Genomic DNA, 24,731 nt, shown 5'->3' on the forward strand with positions numbered 1-24,731 from the left:
TCATCTGGCCTGCAGTTTGTCCGTGCCTCAGAAATCCATATTCATTTGCCAAAAATCAATATATTGCACACTCAGCAGCTGAGACAGTAGCAGCTGTTTACACAAAAGTGTTACACTTTCCTTTAAGAAGTTGTCAGGTCCAGGTATAAACATGGTACTTTATGACTCTTTGTCATAGCATGACCAAGATGTGCACAGATGGTGGCTTTTAAGAAAATGAAACTCAAATGCACCTCTGGGTATAAGAGAGTGCTAAGTCCAAAGCATCCAGAGACTACATATCTGGAAAGTACCAGGGACAACATGAACATCCAAACCTATAAACAACCAGAGAAACTAGAGGCTCTGAACAACCCCACTGCTGTATGAAGCAGATATTAGTCAGACTTTGTGGTACCTGGAAACTTTCCATGTAGAACAGGAGACTCTTTAGATCTTTCTAGACCAAACCATATCAGAAAATAAGAAAGCAACAGGAATACAGCACATTCAGGATCTGAGTCTGCTCCCCACGCACATACAGATCACTAGGGCAATGTAATTTCACCAACCTAACCGGCTCTGCATACTAGTTATATCTTGCATGCAACACAGTCAACATATTCATGCACCGTGACTGCTTGTCTGGGATTTCTGGATTGCTACACATTTGAAAATCCTGGACCAATTGTGAAAGCTGACAGAAAAATGCAAGAGGGGAGCAAACAACCTGTAATGGCAACCTGTCACAAACTGCAGCATCTCTGACAGGGGTACTTTCATTATGAGCTTTTCTGACAGCAATTGACCCACCATGACATTAAGCCACTGCCCTTATTCATCCTTGATCTTTTCTTTCCCAGTTGAAACATCTTTCTCAGGCTAGCTCTGCAAACCAGATCTATCGACATTTATGAGATTTCCTTGTGTGGTACAGATATTCCATTTCCAGAGCAAGATCTAGGAAAGCTTACTAGATCTACTAAAATTACATACTATTAATAGTATTGTACAATAACATAACTTTTTATATATAGCCCCAAGGCTAAACATATCAAAATGAAGCACAGCTGTTTCAGTGGAACACAGCAGCTCTGTTCACTCATCCCAGCATTGATTTCACACCGGGGACCGCCTAAAGCGTCAGCCTGGGATGTTTACCACCAAAACACCGATGCCCTGCCCCAGCCTAAAAGGGAAGCAGGAGCTACTCCTGGGAAAGAGTGGGTTGAGTGAGACTCCCTTTAGCTGTAGAATAGAAATAGTGCGGTTAAGGTACACATTAATTCCCGAGTCCTATCCCTTTATTGCTATGTGTTTACATCAATTGCTTAATTACCTCGCGCTCCACAGCCACCCTCCTACACACAAGACTTCCCCTTGGAAAGCGCTGCTGAAGAGCCCAAGCTGCGCTGCTCCCAAGGCTCGTGTGCCCCACAGGATACCTCTTCCCCTGGAAAAATACATATATGTGTGTATATGTGTGTAGGGAAAAGGTATATATACAGGAAAATGTGTATATATAGGGAAGAGGTGCATATACAGAGAAAAGGTGTGAGGCTCTGCACTTGCTCGGCAGTAACCTCGGGGTGTGCTGTGCCCGGCAGCCGCCCCGCAGGCCGGGGAGCCCGGCCGGACTCTGCCCCCCACCAGCGCCAGAGGAGACTCGCTGCCCAGGCGGCCACGTCCCGGCTACCTCGGGGCTGATGCGCCCCTCCGGCAGCTCCCGGCAGGCGGCAGGCACAGGAAGCGGGCCCGGGCCGCGCCTGCTCCCCCTGGCGGCGGCTGGGCTGGGGCGGTGCCGCCGCCAGGCCGTGGCCCCGCCGCGGCCGCCCGAGGAGCCGCCGGGGCTGGCGCTTGCCTGCCCGCCCCCACGCGGAGCTCCCTCCCTCCGTCCCACCCTCCCCGGCCGGGCAGCAGGAAGCGGCTCTGATGTCAGCGGCGGCCGCGGCGCGGCTCTGAGCGGCTCTCCCACCCCGCCGCGGCCCCCTCGCCCGCTGCCGCCGCTGGGGCTGGCGGAGACGCCCGGCTGCGGTCCCGGGGACGCCGCCTTCTCTCCGCTGGGGACGCGCGGCCGAGGCGGCTCCCGAGCAGAGGCCGCGGCCTAGGGCGGCCGGCGCGGCGCCCCGCGGGGGTGCGGGCGGGCTCGGGATGCGCAGCGGCGGCGCCGGGGCCTCTGCCCGCCGCCAGTGAGCCCCGCGGCCAACGCGAATGCGGCCCCGGCGGCGCCTCGGCCAGGCCCGCCCCGACCTGCGCCCGGAGCCGCCGCCGCGCCCCGCGTAGCCCCGGCCCTCGGCTGCCCGGTGCCGGACCCTCGCGTAGCCCCGGCCCGGGCCTCTCCTCCCCGCGGTGAAAGAGGAGGCATGTCCGCTGCCGCCTCCGCTGAAATGATTGAAACCCCCCCGGTCCTCAACTTCGAAGAAATCGACTACAAAGAGATCGAGGTGGAAGAGGTGAGTGAGGGCCCCGCCGCCCCTCGCACACCCCCCCCCCCTCGCTTCCCGGGCGCGGCCAGCCTGGCCTCCCCCCGGCGTTCCCGTGCCCGGCGCCGTCCCACGGCCCTGGGAGGGGTCACGGAGACTCCTCGACTGCTTCCTGGGACCCCCCCGTGTATCTGGCCGGGGTTCTGTGCTCCCCTGGATGCTGCAGCGGCTGGCACCGGCGAACAAAGGCTGTCCGGCTGGGAGTGGAGGTGCCAACTTACTTCTGCCAGCCTTGGGCGTTTACTGGGGGTTTATTTAAGCGGGATAGGTTTACTCGGGACTTAAAGTTTCGCCGCCCATTTTGCCACCCACTTTAGTATGGGTGGCAAACACTGTTGTCAAACGTTGTCACAAGAGGGAACTGATGTTTCTTTCGGATCTCTATTTCTCTATGCCCCTGCTTTCGCCTTCTGCCACCATTGCACATATAATCATCGTACCACTATTAATGATTTGCTAAATTTACAGCTCTATAACCTGTAAGGATGAACAGGGCGTTTTTTCCTTTACACAGGCTAAAGATGTTGCACTCATGGGTATGTAAAATTTCATTTGTGATGTGATTATGTGACCTGGGAAGTGACATATACAAGTTATTGTATAACATAGTTGGATGTAAGTTTTTCTTCTGTAGAAAGTTTCACAGTGAAACTATTGCCTTAAATTCTTTGAGGCTTAGATGGGATGGATAAAGTACAGAGTTTCAGATGTACCTTTCATCTGTCAGGCTTTCCTGTGAAATTAGGATGTGGGTGATCTGGGATAGTTTGCATGCTTTACTGAAGGGCTCAGTAGTTATGTATATATACTACAATGTTTGTTTAACTCTCCGAATCACACAAAAATATTGCTGCTATTGATTTTTTTTTTCCTTCCTCCCCTGCTAAGTTCTCTGCAGGAATGAAGTTGCCTCACGTAGACCCATAATGAATTTGATGAGACCAGCTTGTAGAGTCTGGACCTAACAGGCATCCAAGACCACTGAAACAGTCTCTGTGCTTTTATATGTAGATTAACATCTTTCCCTTTCAGTAATAATAGCCCTCTTTTTCTAAACAAGTCTATGTGGAAGTGAATTTAGTTTTGTGTAGTAGCTCTTTGAGGTATGACGACTCATGTCTCACATTTTTAAAGTAGTTTACTGGATCGTGGTTTGTTCATAATTATCATACTGGGCTTACATGGCCTGGGGTGAGTTCACAGAACATAAAATCTACAATGAACACCAGGGCACTTTCAGCTATATTAGTGTTTTATGGTAACTTTGGCTTTCATCATAGTGGGCAGTGGAAGTTTTCAGAATACAGTATCTTCCAAAAGATTGCCTTTATCCCTTTCTGTGAATATGGCAATCATAAAGATTTTTGTCTCTCAAAGTCTTAATTGTTCTGCTTCCCTTTATGGATTTAATTCTTCCGAAGTGAAGGTATTTTTGCCAACATTTTTGCAACACTTACTGATAGACAGTGATCAAATCGCATGTTTTGGGAGAAATGGCTTTTCTCACCCAAAGAAGAAAATTCAAGTGGATAAGAATTTATCCATCATAAAACGGTGCCCAGGGATGGCTCACAGAAGCGAACACCACATCTGCTATCTTGGACATAGCACTTGGAATTAATAAAGACATAACACTTTGAATTAATAAAGAACTATACAAATCGTTACTCCTCACAACACCCTTGGGAAGGTTGCTAACAAGGATTATACTGCTGTTTTACATATAGGAAGTGTGGACCTGCATAGTGTGTGACTCGACTTTATCATTAAGGTTTGGCATTGGGAGCTTGTCTGCATCCCACACCCATGCCTAGCACCTGCAGAGGTGGGACTTTGTACAGCACAGAAATGTATGTAGAGATGATACCTAAGTAAGAATTTCTTTAATGTGATTGTTGCATTATTCTCAAAGCAGTATCTCTGTTGGAGATGACAAAACTCATATGGTATAAGCAGGAGAACTCTGATAATGTGTTGTCTCCATGAAGAATCTGATGACAGCTGGCATAGCATTTTAGATTACATTCAGTGTACCTGTCCTACCAGAAGTTCTTACAGACAATGGAGATTCCTTATACTGGACACAGTCTAAATGTCATTGCACAGAGGAAGAAATAAGACCATGCAGATGAACTGGAGACCCTGCTTAGACCTTGCTTCTCTCAGGTGTGGGTGTTCACCTTTCACTCACGATGCAGTTTCAGTGGAAGTAGTCAACTTTGCAGTCATAACAAAATATACATCCTTTCCAAGGATTTTCTGTGCTCTCACTTCAAGCTGTAGTGACTCAAGATGGTCAGATTTATGCTTGGCAAACTTCAGGTGTTTCAAAATGGAGTGTCAAGAGATCTACACTGGAAACTCAAATGCTTTTATAATCATAGCTTTGCTGTTGTATTATCAAGTCTGTCTTGTCAGCAGATAGCAGTCCCACTCTGCCACTGGTTTATTAATAGATATTGAAGTTCTGGAATACTTGCAAGCCCTGAGTCCTTGCTAATAAATGTGAGATCTGTAAGTGCACTTTCATTTAGATTTGCCTGAACTCTACTGGATAATATAAAAAATATACCATATTTTGCATTAGCTACCATACATATGTACTCTGTGTTACTTCCTCCCTGTCAAACATGTTTCCAGCTTCAGGCTGCCTTTTTGTTATTTCAAGTTCTTAAAATGAAGTAAAATGTAGAGGCAATTATTATGAATGAGTTGAATTATAAATAAAAATTTTTTCTGACAGAGTAGGAGCATCTTCAAAACAAGAAGGGCAAAAACAACGTAAAACTTGTGTTCAGCAGAAATGTTCCCTATTTTACCATGCAAGTTTTTGACTGTGGGAATGTCCTCGCAAGTTTTTACATATTAGATAGACAAATCATTAGAAACTGAAGAAATAAAACTTAATATAACTGAAATTAAGGTAGCAATAACAAGCCTAATAGCCTTATTTTAAAACTCACCTTTAAATCTAGCCCAAATACTCCTGTGTCTTCTTCCCAGAGGAGCTTCCACATCTAAGCAACAGAATTTGATTTTGACTTGTTCTGGCAACCTGATCCCTGCTAGTCTTTCCTGAAAATTCCACAACCCTTCCTCCATTATGTCACTGGATAACAGTGCCATACATGACCAAAACGTAGACTTCATCACATGATGTGTGTATGCCTTGGATCACACAGCCAAAGGTACATGTCTGGTCATGTATGCTGTGGTTCTGCCCAGCCACTGGCTGATTTATCCAGGTCGAAAATCATTGCCATATTTGTGCAGTTGCAAGTTACTTTTGAACAGTGTGGAAGTGTAAATTATTTGAAAACTGTCATTTGAATACTGCTGGTATGTTGCAGTCTACACTGATGTTTATTTTCAACAATGTGTTAGGGCAACAGTACTTAATTCTAACGGAATTTAGGGTAATGTTTTCTTAAAGATGAAAAGCTAAACTTTGTAAGTATTTTTTTTTTTTTAGAAAACCTGCTTAAGGTCCCAGCAACTAAGGAGATGCAATTTATGGCACATTCACACAGTTGAATAATTTCATTAATTGTGTAGTGTGCTGAGAACTACATGTGTTCCTTAAGAATTACGAAGCAAAGCAGTTCAGAGGCAAGAGAATGAACAATACATTGAGACAACTGAATTTTGCTCCCTTTTATAGCACTTAACTTTCAAAAGTTCATGAGTTGTGGTGACTGATTATGTCCATTACACTATGAGGAATAGCTGATATGCATAAGCTGCTGCTGAACATGGAGTTGTTTCTGCCTCCATTGCTTTTATGTCCTGGGAGATCATGTCCAGCTATAAAATACCAGTCTGCAAAACTGGAAGAAGTTTGGATGAGAACTGCAGGTGCGATTTGAAACCTTAACAGTAGTCTTGGGTATTTCATGAGTACGAAAGGATTGGTGCTCAAGAGCCAAGGGATGGTAGTTAATAATCCATTTGAAGTCAGTCATGTTTCTCAACCTTCTTCAGTAAATAAGACTTCAAGATGCAAAGTTGAGTATCCCAAAAACAAAGGCAAAAAATTAGTACATGGTGAAAACATATGCCAGTATTTTCTTCGATTTTACTCTAAATAAATTCCTGATTTAGTTCAAGTCACTATTTAAATTTAGTTTTGTTACACCAGTGGAAGATTCTCTTCATTCTGGGGTGTGAATTTATAGTGGAAGTTACGCAACGCCAATTCCATGAGGATGAAATTCAGTGTGCAGTGAGTTAGAGGATGGCTGAAAAGGTAGTAAAACTGTTAACGTGAAACTTTACATTTATTTCTACACATGCAGATATATAGCAGATATATTCAATGAATCAGTTTGTGTCCTGTAAAATAAACTTATATTTTACTCTCCTAAAGAGCACATGGGAAAGAAACTTCACAGGCTTTTCTATTCCAGTGCTGAAAGCAAGATGCGTATTTATGAGATAATAATCAAGTTCCCTGCCTAACGCCTTTCCCTAAGGAAAAAACTAAAAACAAGTTTCACGTCTCTTTTTTATTGCACACAGTGGATTCTAGCAGTATTTGACTGACTGCAGAATGATTATTTGTTTTTCAAAGACCAATAATTTTAGACAGCACCAGCTCAGTGAACCCAACTCCTGTTGGAGTCCTTCGCCATGAGCGCCTCAGTACCCAACAGTTTGTGTCTAAAACTAGAATCTGCTGTCTGGGCTACTGTAACAAAACAAATTGATTCATGCTAAAACATCATTAAGGGATATTTTTTTCCTGTGGTGTTTTGCATAACTTAAAAGTTGGAAACTAAATGTAAACTAAATGACTTAGTTTACTAAGGTAAGATTGTTTACAGGGGTTTTGGGGGTGGGGGAGTGGAGGTAATTTGGGGTTTTTTTCATTACTGTGTGGAGGTAATTTCGGGTATTTTTCATTACATCCAAGAAAGGAAAAGCAGCATTTAGAATTGGCTCAACACTACTACAAATAAACTTAATAAGTCAAAGAACATAGCTGTAAGAATTGGCAGATGTGAACTCCTTCCTAAAAGTGCTGCCAGGGTATTGGCCACAGTCATTTGTGGCACGGGGCCGATTTGCTTCAACCTGCTTAATAAAGCATAGCACACTCAGAGGAACCAAAGTCGGAATTTGAAGCTGGTTGAATGAAGGGTAGGAAGTGTAGGCATATATTTTTAGGAGCTGTAAACTGTTGTTCATGGCTTCTTTTGGCACTTTTTTTTTTTTTTTTTTTAAATCTATGTACCTTGTATCATATGGGCAGATGTGTGAAAAATGGAAAATATTACTGTGCTGTATTACCACTGCTGGAACTCTCTTAGAAAGAATAGAAGCAACTGAATTTAAAAATGTTATTCTGTTTTTACAAAGCACTGTAGAATATTTCTTTTTATTCCACTCTGTCTTGCGTATTGTCTGAAGCTTGAGGGATACAAAAGTTCAGTCTGAATAAGCCTTTCATTTGCAAATATACCAGTAAGGAATGCAACATAGATATTAAAGATAATTTAGAGCCTGCCGTCTGTTTGGAAGCAGGTTGACTTTTCTGTTGTTGAGTTTTTGTAACTGCTTGTCTTGCTTCCTAAAATCAAAACCAAACATGTCACACCATAGATACTGCAAATTATTTAGTCAATTCTCCAAAGAATACTACATCTGCTAACCAGGGAGCTATTATATTTTATTGCAGTGTTATATATCCAGCAAGTTTTTTTTAGAAAGAAAAGCACTAGGTATCCAGCATGCAGAGCTACCTTACATAGAAACTTCATGGACAGAGACATAAACTTTGCATCTCTATGTTTTTCAGAAACCTATGAAGTTAATGCAGAGTTGAAATTAATTCTTCCAAAGTTTTGGCATTTCATAGGGTATTATGGTGCATCTAAATAAACAGAGATGCATTTTTCTTGTTTTACTGGGGGAGGGGAAATTATTGGTCACATCCCTTAGGACAAAATACATCCTTAGGGTCTTGACATATCTGCAGTCTCTATTTCCTGCATGATTTCTAGTCTACATAACTTACCAGTCAGTATAGTCTACATACTTCCAAGTCAGTATCATGTATCTTTGTTTATGTACAGCATTTGATACTATTTGTACACAGAGACAGAGGTAGTGCTTGTTCCAGGGCTCTTGTATGGTTCATATTCTTTAAATAAGACTCTAAATACATTATCTGGAAAACATGCAAGTGGCACTGTACTTTGCCATGTCGCTTTGCTGCACAGGAAAACATAACTTCTACTGGTATAAATTTTATAGGGAGAAGAACATACATACTTTTCAATCTTTAAAGCTCTTTAAGCATTTCTTCCAGTTTAAAATGTGTTTGTGTGATGTACTCACGGGTTCTCAACAAACTTGGTTCTCTTCTGTGGGAAAAGTAGAGGCACTCTTGTTCTATTTCTAAACATGTCATCTGCCCTATATTTTCCTTTTTTCTCCCAGAAGATATTTAGAGGGACAAAATCTTTTACCAAAAGAATGTGTTTATTTTTAGATCATTTTCCAAACATACATGGTGCTAGAGATCAACTGCTGTTTATTGATTTGTTGTGTCAATAATTCCATTAACTGTACTTCATATAATTCCGAATATGCACTAGTGCCCAAACATATGGTGTGGCACCAGCAGCAGAGGACAAGAAGGAACGAGCATGAAGAAACTGAAGTTCAGGCAGCGCCTCCCTCCTGTGCTATTAAGTTACTTAGTTCCAGCACACCATGTTGAAGGAAACTACATAGTGTTTAACAGTTCTGACAAAATCTAAGACTCACTCCTTTAAAGAATCAGTTCAGCGTAAACTTAAGGGAAGAAAATGATAAGTAAGTGGAATCCACCACAAGCTGCATTCTGTTGATTATAGAGGGTTTTTTTACTATGAGTAAGGTACTTTTTCCAGTTAATTAGGACAAACACACTAGGCTTTCATGTATGGTAAGCGTCAGTTTGGATCAGATTTGTCATTGCTTCTGACAGTTACTCCCTTTGTATGCTGGCCAAGAGGCTGAGCTGCTTTAATGGAGGATTGGCTCTTCTGTTTTCCCTGTATCCTAGGTAAATACTCACTGCATTCGTGTCCTCTTCTCAAGTTCAACCCTCTGCCTAAGCAGGCACCAAGTCACTGATAAATTGTTATGAAACCTTGACTGCGTAGTCATTTATCAAACTGTTTTCACCAGCCATAAAATTTACATACCTGATGGTCTCTCACAGCTTTCTATTATGTAATTAAGATTTAGAATGCCTGGTAAACTCTTCCTCTTGGTGCTAGACGCTGATTTTTTTTAATTATTTTTTCCCAGTCATCAGTGGGACTTCTTTTAAAATGAACCTGATTCATGGAATTTATTCCACTTTACAACTAAAGCCCGAGTATTATGATATTCATGGCACAGGTAAAACATGACATTGGGTAGTGTACTTGATTTTGTTAGTTTCTTCATTTAGTAGAAATGTTATTAAAAATATATCAACATTGAAAAGTAATGATTTCTTTAGTATATGAACTGGAAATACTTATAACAGTTCTCAGGATTAAACTGGCAGTCATGGATTTATATTGACTTATGGACTGAATTTAACCATATGGAATCAAATGCAAGAGATACTTGGGCTTTTTTTTGTTTTGTTATCCATGCAAAAAATTAATATATTTAGTTAATAAAAATATATATAGTATATAATAAACCTTATAAATCACAAACTGTTGTAAATGATTCGGGCTAAGTAAAAAAAGAGTTAAAGTTAATTAAATTTTATCATATGTATCCAAGACCAATCTTTTAACTGACATGTATGTACTATTTTCAAATAGCATTTTTTTGTCTCTGTCACTGGATTAAATGTTACAGAGTTGTAGTTGAAAACAGTATGAGAAAAGGTACATTAAGAAAAGGAACCTTCTAAAAGAAGTCTCAAAGGCCAGTTATATCCACCTAGGAGAATTCATTATATGCATTATATGGAGGGGAGAGTTCTTCCCAGTTGGTTGGGTAACCTAGTTTGGGTTCATTCATACTGTGTTGCTGCTACCAGTATGCCTCATCCTACCCAAGCTGTTCTGTGGCATCCTTCTCTCCTTAACTGTCCCTAGTACTTCCCAGGTGTGAGCAGGATGCTGTTCCATGTGCTTGCACGGTGGACTTTTATGTGCTCACTAAATCAGCACTGCTGTGAAGTGTAGACTTAACGACACACACACCACCTGGTGAGATTTTTCTTTTACCATAGTTCTGTTCACAAACTGTGTAAGGTGGGTAAAGGGGTTGTAAGGCACCATTCTCCTGTGCCAGTAGAAGGTGAGGGGCCCACCATTGCCAAGAAATTCTATTCAAATTTTATTTTATTTAGGCAATTTTATTCAAAAAGTGGTCTTGTGAGGGAAAAGGAAATACCAAGGGAGACTATTTGGGACTTGTGTGTCTTCCAGTGACTCATTATTTCCAATTTGTTTATACGTACTATTTTTGTAGGCTGCTCAACTATCATTCCATGGCCTGGTGTTTCAAACCTCTGTTGTGGACTGCAGGAAAATAGTTGGTGTGTGTTACATCAGGAGAAGAGTCGAGGCCCTGTAGCTAGGGGAGGAGGTTACAATCAACAGGTCCCTTTTTCACTTGGGGCAGAATGGGGCATGTTCTATCTCCTACAAATATCTTGTGCAGACTCAGTCTATGAACCATTGTTGTGGAGGATAAAGGTGAGAAGGCAGGAACTCCTGGAAGGCGAAGTATGTACTGTAATGTGTAATAGAAGAATAGTTTTTTGTGTAATTAGGAAACCAGAAGAGGAAAATGCCATTGATCACCATTGCTGGACAGCCATCTCTTATATCCATAGGTAACCTTTCAAAAAGATTTGAGCATAATTTCCCTTTTCTCATCTTTTTTAATGCAAGATCTTGCTTTTTTTTTAAATTTATATTTTTCCTTTCTTCAAATTGGGCCTTGATTGCAGACTTCCTCCTATTCATCATGACAGTTTATCAGGTCTTGAGTTATGCACCTGCAACCTTTTCCACTCCATTCCCGAGGGAAATCACTTTTACTATTTATTTATTTATTATTTATATATTTGTATTAGTTATTTATATATTAGGAAAGCATGTAGTAAGAACCTAACCCAAGCATGGTTTACATAAGTGGTAGTCAGTTTGCTCCCACCTGAAGCCTTGACAAGTAGTCTGGTGCTTGTACGTTCCTGGATACTGAGTTACCTTCCCTGTATCAGCACTCTTTATGACCTGAATTGCTGATATATTGCAGGGCATCTCAAAAAAAAGAAAGACAAAACTATTAAATGTCATTTCCCCAACGGGTAAGTATGTGGGCAGCAGGCAGTTTGCATTGGTTCAGCATATGGGGTGTGTGGTTATTCACTGATCTCCTACAAATCACACTTTTCTTTCAAGAAACCATCCTGTTAAGAAGTGAATTTACCAGTGACCTCATAAGATTGGTATAGTGTTTATAATGTGGATGCAACATTATGTTTGAACATTTTGTAGATCCTTTAATTACGTTGCATCTCTATTGTATACATTTTTCATACCCCCCATCAATAATATTTCCCATTTTTTGTAGGGTAAAGTCATAAATAACTATGACTTTCTAGTGAAAAGCTTTGTAATTTTAGGCATTGTATTTTTCCATTCAAAATAATATTCTTGTTTGGGCTTTTCCCATTTAAGGAAGGCACTAATAAACTGTCCATTAATAAAGGAAGCCATAATAAACTGCTACGATAATCATATTTTTAAGTGCTTGCACTTCACCCTCTCACTGTTTCCCTTCCTTTCCCATCCCTTCCCATTCACCTCTCAGAAATATGTTTGTTTCATTCGGAGTGTCTGCTTTGTTCCTCGGGATACATATGATATTACTTGAAATCAAGGACTAGGAACAGAAACACAATGCTGTTAAAACTAACAGTGAAGAAAGGTTGCAAGGGCCAAATAGGAATCCAAGACCAGCTGACTTAGCTCCTTGTCTCTCCTCCCCTCCCTTCCTTCTCATCTGCCTTGCCTTGAATTTTTTGGATTTGGGGGAGCTTCTTTTCTGTAGCTGCTTCTATACCTTTGTGTGCCTTACATTTCCTCTTTCTCACCACCTTTCTTTTGTAAAACAACTTGCTTGTGTATGCTTTCCCTTAACAGTTAGAGTCTCTGTGTTGGTGATGCTCTCATTTCAACTTTACGTCTCATGTGCATGTTTTTTTCTGCGTGTTGCCATTTTTCCCCTAAACAACACGATTAAAGGAGGTAAAATTTCAGTTTACCATAGTTTGTAACTCACTAGTTACTAAAAGTGACCTCATAGAAAAAAGGACACTTCTCTCTACCCTGCTTTCATTTCTATGCTTGGTTTCAAAGAGCTGCTCTAAACAATGGTGATGTTGGAGCTCCTTCACAGCAAAGGTTAAAGGTTTCTTGTAAAATAGAGTATGCAGAAGCTGCTACTACTGCTTCTGTGAAGTTACAGTGAAGAGTTATGACTCCTGTCTGGTTTTTTTATATTTTTGGGCAATGTTAGTTCCAAATAAACTAGAAGGCAGAAGAAACAGAGAAAGCTTAGTTTGTACAGACACTGTGCTTCTTTGGAGGACTTGCAGGAGAATTTACTGCTCTCACACTATTGAGTCATCCCTGGGAAAATGAAAACATAACTTTGAGCACATTGAACAGCTCATCCCAACTTCATCATAATCCTGTGCAACTGTTTGTGTATGCATTTGAAATTCAGAACTCTAAACTCTTACTCCTAACAAGAATAAAGGAATGCAGCAAATAATTTTATAATTTCACAAGTCAAATCTAAATAAATAAATTTTCTGTCACTCCTCTAATTTTGTTCTGAGCAAATCTTGTTTGAAATAATGGAGATCATATTTTTCTGAAATACTGGTACTGAATGTTAATAATAAATTGTTTTGTTTGCAATTTTTTTGTAAATTGTGTTTTCCAATTCTTCTGTGTAAAAGATCTTTGGAGGAAGCTTAGCTAAGCACCAGTTATGCTTTGACACTGTAGTGTTCAGTCACCGCTACAAAACTTGAGCCTGTGTGTCTTCAGTTTTCAAAGTTTAATTTCTTTTCTGTTTGCGAAGTCCTGCACAACAAATGAAACCATTTCAAGTTTTAACTCGTGTTTCATGTTTTGTTCTAGGTTGTTGGAAGAGGAGCCTTTGGTGTGGTCTGCAAGGCAAAATGGCGAGCTAAAGATGTAGCCATTAAACAAATAGAAAGTGAATCTGAAAGAAAAGCCTTCATTGTAGAGGTACAGTAAGTTTGATGGGAAATACCAGGTTTGGTAGAGCTTGTTTTCTTAAATTCATGGGTGCATTTTAGTGTACTAAAAGCTATTTAAAGTACTAAAGTCTATTAAAAGATAAATATACCTAGTAATAATAATAATAATCACCGCCGAGACCCGGGTTCGATTCCCGGTCAGGGCCACTCCCGGGCAGGTGGGGCTCGTTAGCCCTTAAAGGCAACCCACCTACGTCCTAAGGACCTCGCTGCCACCGTCCAAGCTCGCTTGGCCCCTGCAGATGAACCTTAGGATTAAAGGGTGGGCTCAGTTCCGCGCACACTGTGTCTCACCTAAAAAGTCCAATGCGCAGGCTGGAAGGTGTAAAGACCTTCCCCGGATCTTCGCTCGCGAAGACCGGCCATTATTATTATTATTATTATTATTTATTATTATTATACCTAGTGGTACCCAGTTCAGGCCTGGACCCCTTGTCTTGCAGATCAAGAGATCTGTCAAAGAACATTGCAGCTTCCCATAAAAAGCGGGAGGGCAAGGAGGAGAGAGAGAAGGGCACACAATTGGGGAAATGCCAGTTCCTAGGTTCTGTCCCAGTCTGGAATCAGGGTGCAGCTGAAATACCCACCAAAGTCTTGGAGATGATTAACACTTCCAGGGGCTACAGCATAGGTTCTTCAGTACAGTCAGGTCCATACTTGAAACTGTTTCTGAGTTTTATCAGTTCTAATGATTTTATTATTTTTTCTTACATATATTGCTACCTGTAACTCATTTAAAGGCAGTCACTGTTTTCATTCCATGTCTACTTCTTCAGAAAAACATTGAGTAGTTCAGATACAATGGTAAACTTCGCAAGATACATAACATGTATTAGAATCAAAAGTTTACTGTGTAAATGGGATATATTGTGACATGTTGCTTAGTATTTATTCAGTTATCATTTAGTATATTCGAGATACGCAAAATATGTTAAAAATAAATCTCTTCAATTTGGATCTAAATGTACTCAAATGTAACACATTGAAGGGTTGAAAGAAGCATGTTTGTTATAGGCCTCTGTGTAAATATTTATATTTTGTTTATTACCATGGAAAGTTTTTAATGTTAATAATCTGAGTCTAATTTAATACTCAGTAGATCTGATTTGTCTCTTAACATGTTTTGTGTTCTAAAGAGATTTGAGTAGATAATCCTAAAAACACTTAAATAATTGGTATTCTGGAAAACCTACACAGTGTAATACTCTGTTCTGATTTTTTAGGTCTTCTGAAGTGTACAGAAAAAGTAGCATTTGTTCTATAGACAGTGGACAGCATAAACTACTTCAGAAGTCTGTGTAAAGGGAAAAAAAATTTATTTTTTCCTTCCCTTCTGTTACATCCTGGTAAAAAAAAATACTTAGTGCAAAATAGAGTTATTGTCGGTACAAGCAGAGTAGTAGGTTCTTCGAACTATGTCACTTTAAAATTAAACTGTTTGGCTTAATTTCTAGTGTTGTGGGCTTGGGGTTTTTTAGAACAGTAATATTCTGTATTGTGAATAAAGCCAATATGATTCTGATTTTTTTATGTAGCCAGACAACAGGGATTCCAAAATTGCAGGCTCCAGGAAGAGCATCAGACCTACAGAGGTCTTCATTGCAGAGTGCTTGTGACTTGAGTGATTTTACTACAACCTGTCAAAATATTTTCTTTACATTTAACTTCTTAAAAATTTCTTTTAAAATACAGTTCCAGTTAGACTCAAACCTAATTACATAAATTAAAATGCAAAGAGGGACACAGGTCTTGTAATTCCTAAAATCACTATCTAGGGTTATGCAGACATATAAAACTGTACTTGCTGTTGTGGTGTATTAATCGTAGCTGTGAAAATAAAGCATTAACCTTTTCTCCCCATGGTTTGAAATTGTGTAATTTGTATTGCAGCTTCGACAGCTGTCACGAGTGAACCATCCCAACATTGTCAAGTTATATGGAGCCTGTCTAAACCCAGTAAGTTATAGCTTTGTCAGTGTAACAGCAAGTGACTAACTTAGCATGTGCAAGCATCAGTGCACAAAACATGCATTTCGCACTAAAAATGTATATTTTATATGTATTTTTTATGTTTTGGCTATAATAAGGAAATGTACAGATATGTAGGGTGCTTGATATTTTCAGGTTTTAGGGTTTTTTCTTTCCACTGTTATGAAAAATAAATTCTTTCAAGGAGACCCCAAAACCATTTCTAAGCACAGATTATACTTCAGTTTGTTAGAATGGCATCTGATGTATTACATATGTAGTTATGTTCATATTTACAGTCTTATTAATTGCAAATTAGCAATACAAAAAGCAAATGCATTAGCAGCACATGATTATAGCTTGTAAATCAGTTCCTATTCTCATGTATGCAGTTTTCAGGATTTGCTGCAGCTACAAACAGTCCCACAAATTCTCAAAGCAGAAAAGCAAGTACTGTGACTGGACTGGTACATCCTTAACTAATTCTCATATGGGCTATTTAATTGTTTAAAATAATGCTGCTGCATCCCTTTTTTTTTCTTGGTACTAGTGAAATTATTTTGACATGGTGTTTAATTTTTTTTGTAAACTACTAAAGGAAAAAAGTAAGAACAAGTGAATTGCAGTTTGAAGACAGCATTTGCTTTTTAAGACTGAGGCAGGGAGGTCATTCTCCTCTCTCCTAACTTACAGTGGGAACTAAGTATAAAACTGATTTCTGTTTCTTTCATATAAATACGTACGCTTCAAACTGACGTTTTACTTCATAGATACGTTTTCCATTAGCTTAGGTATGGAGGCTTTGCAGTTGCTCTCAAAGAACTTTCAGTTTATAGAAGCTGTTTTCTGCCTCTACATTTAAGACATCTCTGTTCTTTGTTCCCTCCCCTGCAAAGGTGTGTCTTGTTATGGAATATGCTGAAGGAGGTTCTCTATACAATGGTGAGTATCACTTCAACATAGTGTCTTCATGGACCTAAAGCACTAGTATTAGGGCAAACGTGATCTAAACTGTAAAACTGTTTCATACATATGTCTCCATCCTTGGAGATACTCAAATTCACCTCGCCAAAGTCCTGGCAACCAGCTGGAGGTGGCCTACTTGACCCTGCTTGGTGGACCTCTGGAGGTCCCTTCCAACCATTCTGTGGTTCTTTGAAATGTTTTAAATAGTTTTAAGGAGAAAGGAGTGTGCTTTTTAAAGCCGCTTTTCAATCCACTGGTTTGTTCTTGGTATTGGTTTCTTGTATTTTATACAACTAATTTAAAGTTTTCCAGTGGAACATCTGAAAAGGTTTTTGCTTAATTTGTAAATTCCCTGACCAATTGTTTAACATAGACTTTACCAGGGATAGCTAAGAGCAAGGAACACCTTTCATATTGAATTTTAACATTAAAACTTATGGAAAGCATACTAAAAAACAGAAAATACTTTGTCATTTGTTTTAAAAGTCTCCAGAAGGATATTTTCAGTTGCAGTAATGAGGTGTTGATAATTACTTAGATTCCATAGAGCTTTCTAACTGGTATTTTGTTAATTCCATCATATGTGTTGTAATATGCAATAAAGTTCTTTTTAGTTTGTGCCTTTGTTTTGCAGTGCTACATGGTGCTGAACCTCTGCCTCATTATACTGCTGCACATGCCATGAGTTGGTGTTTACAGTGTTCCCAAGGAGTGGCATATCTCCACAGCATGAAACCAAAGGCTCTAATTCACAGAGACCTGAAACCACCAAAGTAGGTTTATGGTTCATATTTTATATTTTCTTACAATTGGAAGTTAAGGTAATTTTTAAATATTTATTGCATTTGGAAAGAACCTTTAATTGATGCTAACTTTTGGGTGTACTGTATTCCAAATGAAAGCTATGCATTTGAAACTTCAGTTACAGAATGATGGTGTATGATACAGAAAATGGACTGTATTCACTTACTTTCTGTCAAACTGGAAAAATATCCTGTTCCTGCCCTGTATCATGTAAGAGGATTTTGTTAGAAGTAAGGCTTCTAATCAGAGGCATTTAAAATCCTCCAGTTTTGAAATGGTTTTGTTGTTTAGTAAGAGAACATTGTGGCAAGGGTGTTTGGTTGATTGGTTCTAACATCATATTTAATCTATTATATTAGAGTTCTTTTGCCACATGGCCATCCTCTTTTGTCCACCCCTTCTGCCAGTTCTCCCACCCCTACCAGAAGCCCCCATCACTTTCCACTGAAACAAAATTTAGTAGTTTTCTATCCAGTCAGTTTGTTCAATCTGACTCATTTTACAGCTTCAGATCTGGCTGCACAGATTAGGTAGAAACAAATATTTGAGTATGAGCAGAATCATCTCTTTTTTATGGTAGCCTGCACTTATTACCAGATAAAATCCTAACATGAAGCCAAACTTTAAATCTTTAGTTCTTTCTTGTATCCCCAGTTTTTGTCTAGAGAGCTGTCAACATGGGACTTCAGTGCTTTCATATAAATAAATGTCTATATTGACAGACATTAGCAGGCATCTTGACCATTCTTCTTTTGCTGAAATTCTTACAACACTGTTTTTTCAGCCTCTGTAATCAGAAGGGTTAATTCTGTCAGTATATGCTTAGTGATTTACTATGGCTAAAGATACTTAAGTAAAACCTGACATGTAGGAATATTAGTAAATTACAGTATATATTGGAGTATTTTAAAATATTTAATATGTTCACATTAGAAACAAGTGACCTTACTTATTTCCCAAATTATAAAACTAAAGCACTGAGAATCAAAACCTTAAGACATTCAACTGTATTAGAATTATAGTTGTTGGGATTAAAAAAAAAAAATCAGTGGTTTATTACCAGACTATTTCATCCCACAATTTAAATATTTTTTTTTTCTTTGACAGTTTGCTCTTGGTAGCTGGGGGGACAGTTCTAAAAATCTGTGACTTTGGTACAGCCTGTGATATTCAAACACACATGACCAACAATAAAGGAAGTGCTGCTTGGATGGCACCTGAAGTTTTTGAAGGTAACAAAGATTCACAGTGTCACTATTATATGTTGTTTTCAGGGATGCAATTGTGAATTAGTGTGCTGTAGGAAATAAGAGTATCATGTAATCTTCATTTCAATGTGTATTAAAGTTTAAGGTAACAACTGAAAGAGTCTTGGCAGAACTCTAACATTTATTTAAAAATCTGTACAATTGTATATTGTCAAATAATTATGCAGAGGTTTAAAGAACAGCACTGAACCGACTCTCTCATATTAGTGTTAGATATTGAATTAGATTAAGATGTGGAACCTTTATTTGTGTCATGGCTAAGATTTACATAAGGAGTACCTCTAGACAGCTGCTGTTTCTTTTTTTGTAAGTTAGTCAAATACAGCCAGAGGGCTCTTTCCCCACAATTTTCGTGTTTCCAAGATTCTTAAATTATTTCAAACTTTTCTGGCATTTAAATACACTGTCATTACTTTCTCTCTCTATTCTGATCAGCTTTTAACTTTAGACTTTCCCTGTTAGCATCTCTAAATTAAACATAATTGCCTTCATCTTCAATCCCCCACTTTCTTGTAACCATCTTCATCTGCTTTTTGTGTAATCTAGAGATTTGTTGTACTTCCTCTTTCCTACATACTGAGGAACTTGTTATTACCAGTTAATTTAGTTAAGTAGGAAAATAAGCTATTTCTTGGAGCGTAACTGGGAAAGACTGATGACGCTTGATAATTAGATAGGTATAATTGCTGCATGATTATCATAGAAATAATCCAGTCTATATTAAATTGCAAATTAAACACCTTATAGCCAGTCAGTACCTTAAATTATCAATATGATTTAGCAGTGGTCTGGAAAAAGTCATCTCTCTGCTTTAGGAAGTGCCTGTGTGCAGCAGTGGCTTCCCCAGTTCTGGATCCAAGTGGCCTCTTTTCTTTTACTTATTTACTTTACTTGTCCTTATTCCAGAGACTGTTCCCATACAGTTTTAGGAGGTGTTTCGTCACAAACATCACATTTGGAGCTTTTGTTCTGAAGGTTCCATTTTCTTCCACATATTGCCTAGAGTACCAACCCAAGGGTTATGTTTCACTCTGGTGCCTGAAAATTTTCCATTATGTCGCTTTATATTGAGCCACCTACTGTATTTCAGTTACTCTAGCTAGGAGTGCTTCTTTTCTTACCATTTGTTTATTATTAAATTAAATTGTACAGATGGGAGTTTTTTTCTTTTAGAAATAATCAATTGGACAATTAATGTTGCAGTTTTTTTTTTGAGTGAAAAATCTTAATCTGAAATGGATATAAATAAGTATATTATGGTAGGGATTTGCAGTGCATATCGTAGTTCCTCTGATGTATGAATTCAGCAAGGCAGAACAAAGAAATCTTGTATTACACTTGTATTTTTGGACAGCAACAAAAGCTTTCAGTTTACAGGGTTTTTTGTGTACTTTTACCTGAAAGCATTTACTGATAAAGAGACAAATCAATAAAAGGACAAGTATCAAGGAAAGGAAGAAATCTTGTAGCTTCTATGATGCAGCATATTAAAATACTCTTGAAACAGTTATTCAGCTACTAAAATAACTGTGTCAAATGTCAAAATTGTTAAAAATGTGTTTGCCTATGCTACTGAATCAGAATGCAACAATGTAAAAAAGGCTAGTATTATTTTGGTGCTGTTCTAGTACTAATGTTTTTAGATGAGTACAATAAAGGCATGAGAAGTATCTGTTTTAGAAGACAACCATCTATTGAAGCGGTTGCTCTAATATTAAGATTTCCTTCCCATTTTAAACATTAGGACCCCTAAAACCTTGTACAGATAAAATAAGCTACATGAAAATAACATGACTTAGATCAGGATAAAGGTAGAGTAATTCTAATATCAGAAACCATTTTAAAATTGCTTTGGGATAATTGAGGAATGATTGGGTCTATCCAATCTTGGTCTGTTACATAATAAAACAATACAGAATATTCTGTAACTTCTTCTGGGCTCTGTTTTCAGAATTAGTCCAAGGCTTCTTGACCACGGAATAGAATTTCCTTGCACCAACAGGAAGGCGCTGCTTTCCTTTCGTGGTCTTAGTGTCACAGAAGTGCTGTGACTGTTGTGACTGCATAGATGAGACTGTTTTGCTTCCCTTAGTGATCTACCATTGTTTACATAGATTTTTTTTCTCCAGAACTTTTGAAAATAAGTTGACTGATAAAGTGGATTTTATTATTTTTCAGTACCTTTTGAACTCATTAGCACATTCAGCTACTTTGATATAGGTGTAAAGAGTTTCGGAGATGCCGAGTTCTTAGAGAGTTTTGTAAAATGAGTAACTGCGAGAAGTCCAAATTAGTGCCTTCACTAAGAGAGGGCTTGAGGTTCATGCTGCTGTCTCTTGTGTTTGCCTTGCAAACTGGTTGGACTGCAAGAACTGGCTAGAGAAAAAACTGCCTTGCACAGTTTGTCAGAGGGATGGGGGCAGAGAAAGATGGCTCACAAATAGGGTAGAGCCTGTTGCAGCTGGTTGCTATGTGGTGAGTATTCATGAAACTAGACTTCTTTAATCCCACTGTTCATAAAATTATTTGTCTGAATGATGCTTTCTGATTATGTGTTAACCAAAAAAAAATCTCTTGACCACTGTATGCCAATTTTAATCCTTGTTTGAACACAGGGGAGCAAATCTATCATTTATAATCACACATTTATTCTGATGTCATTAGCCATTCACATTTCTTATTAGTATTTGCATGAATAGTGGTTACTGAGCATACATTCTTTTGCATCTCCAAACACATTTATTATTCTGTATCACCTACCTGTCTTCTGCACCTTAGGAGTCTCAGAAATATTCAAGTTATGGTCAAAGAGTTTTAATTAAGTAATGACATTACAGAAAGAGTAAGAATAATAAACAGGGAGGAAATAAGATGGTGAGGAATTGAGGACTCTGCTGATTAGTTCTGCTGAAGACCTGTAATTAATAAAGAACAGTGGATATGACAGATGTTACTGCCTGGCATATTGTGACTAATGTTGGAAGAAGTGAATTGAAGAATATTTAGAGGGAGCAAACATAGTCAGTTAAACTGTGAATGCAGAGATCTTTAAACTTAATAAATTGTCATTTAGATTATATAAGAAAACTGATGCATTTTGGCATTTCAAAATGACTCCAAGTGAAAAGGATTGATTCCCAGAGAGAGGCATTCTTAACAACCAGACTGTCAAATGATTGCAGACTTAAGTTAGCATGAATCAACAAGTGTTAGAAAACTGGGGTTTTTCTCAACAAAATAAATATGAAGTGAAAGGAAGCATATAAAGCTATTTCTTTATTGGAACACGCTGCCCAGGGAAGTGTTGGAGTCACCAACTCTGAAAGTGTTCCAGAAACAACTCATTATGGAACTCAGTGATGTGGTGTTCAGCAAAAGTTTAGACTTAATGATCTTGGAGGTCTTCTCCAACCTTAATGATTCTATGATCAGCTCAAACTGTACATCTTTTTAATGTGTTACATAGAAAAGAGACAAATTATATTGATGGCTTTCTTCCAGGTAGCAATTACAGTGAAAAATGTGACGTTTTCAGTTGGGGTATTATTCTCTGGGAGGTAATCACCCGTAGGAAACCTTTTGATGAGATTGGTGGTCCAGCTTTCCGAATAATGTGGGCAGTTCACAATGGTGAGTTGCAAATATTTTATTGCATTTGAAGTTGTGTATTTGACCTATAAATTTGCTAAACAGTCTTAACCACGCAGCTTTAAATTACTAGTGTTTCCATTTTATGCTTCATTAAATATACACTTTTGTCACAAAGACTACATAGTTAAGCACTTCCACTTTTGTGTCAGTGTGGGTTTTGTGTTATTTGGCTGCTATGTGTAACTGGTGTATGAACAAAGAAGGGTAAAGAGCCATGTCTTCTTTGTTATGACACTCGATTTTAAAAGCGATCTGAGAGGTACGATAGAAAAACCCACAACCCCTCTATCTGGATGGATGGTGATTTTTATTAGCCAAGTTGTCTCTTCTATTTTTTTTACTCTTTGTAATTAAATGTCTACAATAAATGTGTAACTTGACCTGTATTTAGAAATGCTAGAAACTGTCAAACTCCTGCAGGACCATTAGGCATTAAAAATGTCATTTGGTTTTTCATCTGTGGTGTTTTGGGTTTTGGTTTTTTTGTTCTGCTGTTTGAATGGCTTTACCTTTTTACCCTCACTCGTGGGGCAGCACTCTGCTGTGCTAGGTATTATACAGAACAGATTTTCATGAGCTTAGACTATAAACAGGACACAATGGTTGTATTCAAATGGATCTTTTTCTTTAAAGCAGTGGTATAATGTTCGTCAGGGTAGTAGATTGTAGTATCTTCTTTCTAGTGGTGTAACTTTTTTACTGCTGTGTTTTTAAGTACCATGGCCAGAGTTTTACAAACAATTAAGTAATGATAATGAAGTAGTTCAGTGGCTACAAAGAGTTTCTGCCATTTGTGAGAGACATCAAAGCAAGCACAAACTTGTTTGTAAGGAAAAAATAACAAACAATGAAGGCTGATTTTTCGATTACACAGGTCATTAAGGTTAGGAGTGATGAGTGCCTTGCATAAAAGCATAAACTGTGAAACCAAGTGTAAATCTAATAGTCATAAATCAGGATGCCTCAATAAGGTGGGGGAGTATCCTTGAGGGAAAGAAAAATTCCCCATCTTTAGCTACTTTTGCTTCAAACACTTATCCTTTTTATCTTCTTCCATTTTCTTTTTCCTTCTTAAGAGGAAACGTTAGTACACTTCATCTCACTTAAAACTATTGTGGCACTCTTTCTTCATGTATTACTCATTCTGTTTAATATATTTTTAAATACTTGCTGGTTTCTTTGCAAACCGTCACTGTTCCTCATATATCAGACACAAATGGTTGTCCATTAATTGTACTCTTCGTTGAAATTGTAAAAAGAGGAGAAACTTGAACTAAAAACAAGTGAATGGTTATACAATAGTTGAAGTAAAATATGTTATTACAAATGTGTATAGGCATGAGAAAGTCACACAAAATTGGTACTTCCAGTGCCTGTAATTTTTAAGGGAGTTCTTAAGGGCAAAATCAGCTCTCAAAAATACATCTGGTGTTTTGGGGTTTTTTCATGTTTTTTTTTCTTGTGAATACAGCATTAGGAAATGTTACTACTTGCTTCCTAGTTTGTTCTAGAGCTTCATTCTTCAGAGACAAGTAGCATTAGCCATTGTAATGTGCTGTATTTATTCAGGCCTCTACTGAAGAAGTTTAATTTTTTTTCTACTTCTTTGTATGTAATTGTAGCCTCTATGTAGTGCAAAGGCATTTTTTTAAATCAGTTTTTATTTATAAGAGAGAAAATTAAGCACAAGCCAGTTCTTTCAGCCTACAATTAACTCTACCTTTCTGTGTATTTGTTTAGCAAAATACTGGAGAGAGATTGGTCACTGTCAGTTGTTTATTATAATAGTCTGTTTAAAAAATTAGGGATTTCTCCTAAAATATTAAGGTTGTTTTCTAATTTCAATTACAGGTACTCGGCCACCGCTGATCAAAAACTTACCTAAACCAATTGAGAGTTTAATGACCCGTTGTTGGTCCAAGGATCCCTCGCAACGACCATCCATGGAGGAAATTGTTAAAATAATGACACACTTGATGCGGGTATAAAAATTTATTTTAGTATCTTAATCATTTCTTAAGCTATTAAGATAGGAAATTGAATTACAAAAGGTATGCCTTTCATCACACTCCAAAGGTGGACTTGCATGTTTTCTTTCTGCTCTTTCTTTTTGATAAAAATTATCAATTACAGTAGAGAAGGGAAATAATTCATCTCCTTATGGGAGGGGTATACCAACTCATAAGAGATTTGAGAAAATTAAAAAAATACTCATGGGTGTATTTTAATGTATGACTAAAAATATTTGCACTTACGTGTCTTCAAAATAAATTATTACAAATATATAAATTGTATTTCTAAATTATGAGA

General features: G+C 38.4%; 1 protein-coding gene across 4 annotated transcripts in view; it reads left to right on the forward strand.

Annotated features, from left to right (window-relative positions):
• Positions 1-2,277: 2,277 nt before the first annotated feature.
• MAP3K7 (mitogen-activated protein kinase kinase kinase 7) overlaps positions 2,278-24,731 on the forward strand; it is a 45,625-nt gene continuing 23,171 nt past the window's right edge. For 2 of the 4 annotated variants that reach the window (XM_050316410.1, XM_050316411.1), the window contains exons 1-8: positions 2,278-2,432; positions 13,622-13,732; positions 15,655-15,720; positions 16,629-16,674; positions 17,333-17,471; positions 18,610-18,734; positions 22,272-22,400; positions 24,273-24,403. In XM_050316410.1, coding sequence (XP_050172367.1) covers positions 2,343-2,432; positions 13,622-13,732; positions 15,655-15,720; positions 16,629-16,674; positions 17,333-17,471; positions 18,610-18,734; positions 22,272-22,400; positions 24,273-24,403 — 837 coding nt within the window. In that variant the 5' untranslated portion in view covers positions 2,278-2,342. The remainder of the gene's footprint in view (positions 2,433-13,621; positions 13,733-15,654; positions 15,721-16,628; positions 16,675-17,332; positions 17,472-18,609; positions 18,735-22,271; positions 22,401-24,272; positions 24,404-24,731) is intronic. The other 2 variants (XM_050316412.1, XM_050316413.1) reach the window with 1 other exon arrangement.

This window comes from Myiozetetes cayanensis, unplaced genomic scaffold (genome assembly GCF_022539395.1).
Source record: "Myiozetetes cayanensis isolate MyiCay16 unplaced genomic scaffold, myiCay2020 scf2-11, whole genome shotgun sequence".
Taxonomy (NCBI): Eukaryota; Metazoa; Chordata; class Aves; order Passeriformes; family Tyrannidae; genus Myiozetetes; species Myiozetetes cayanensis.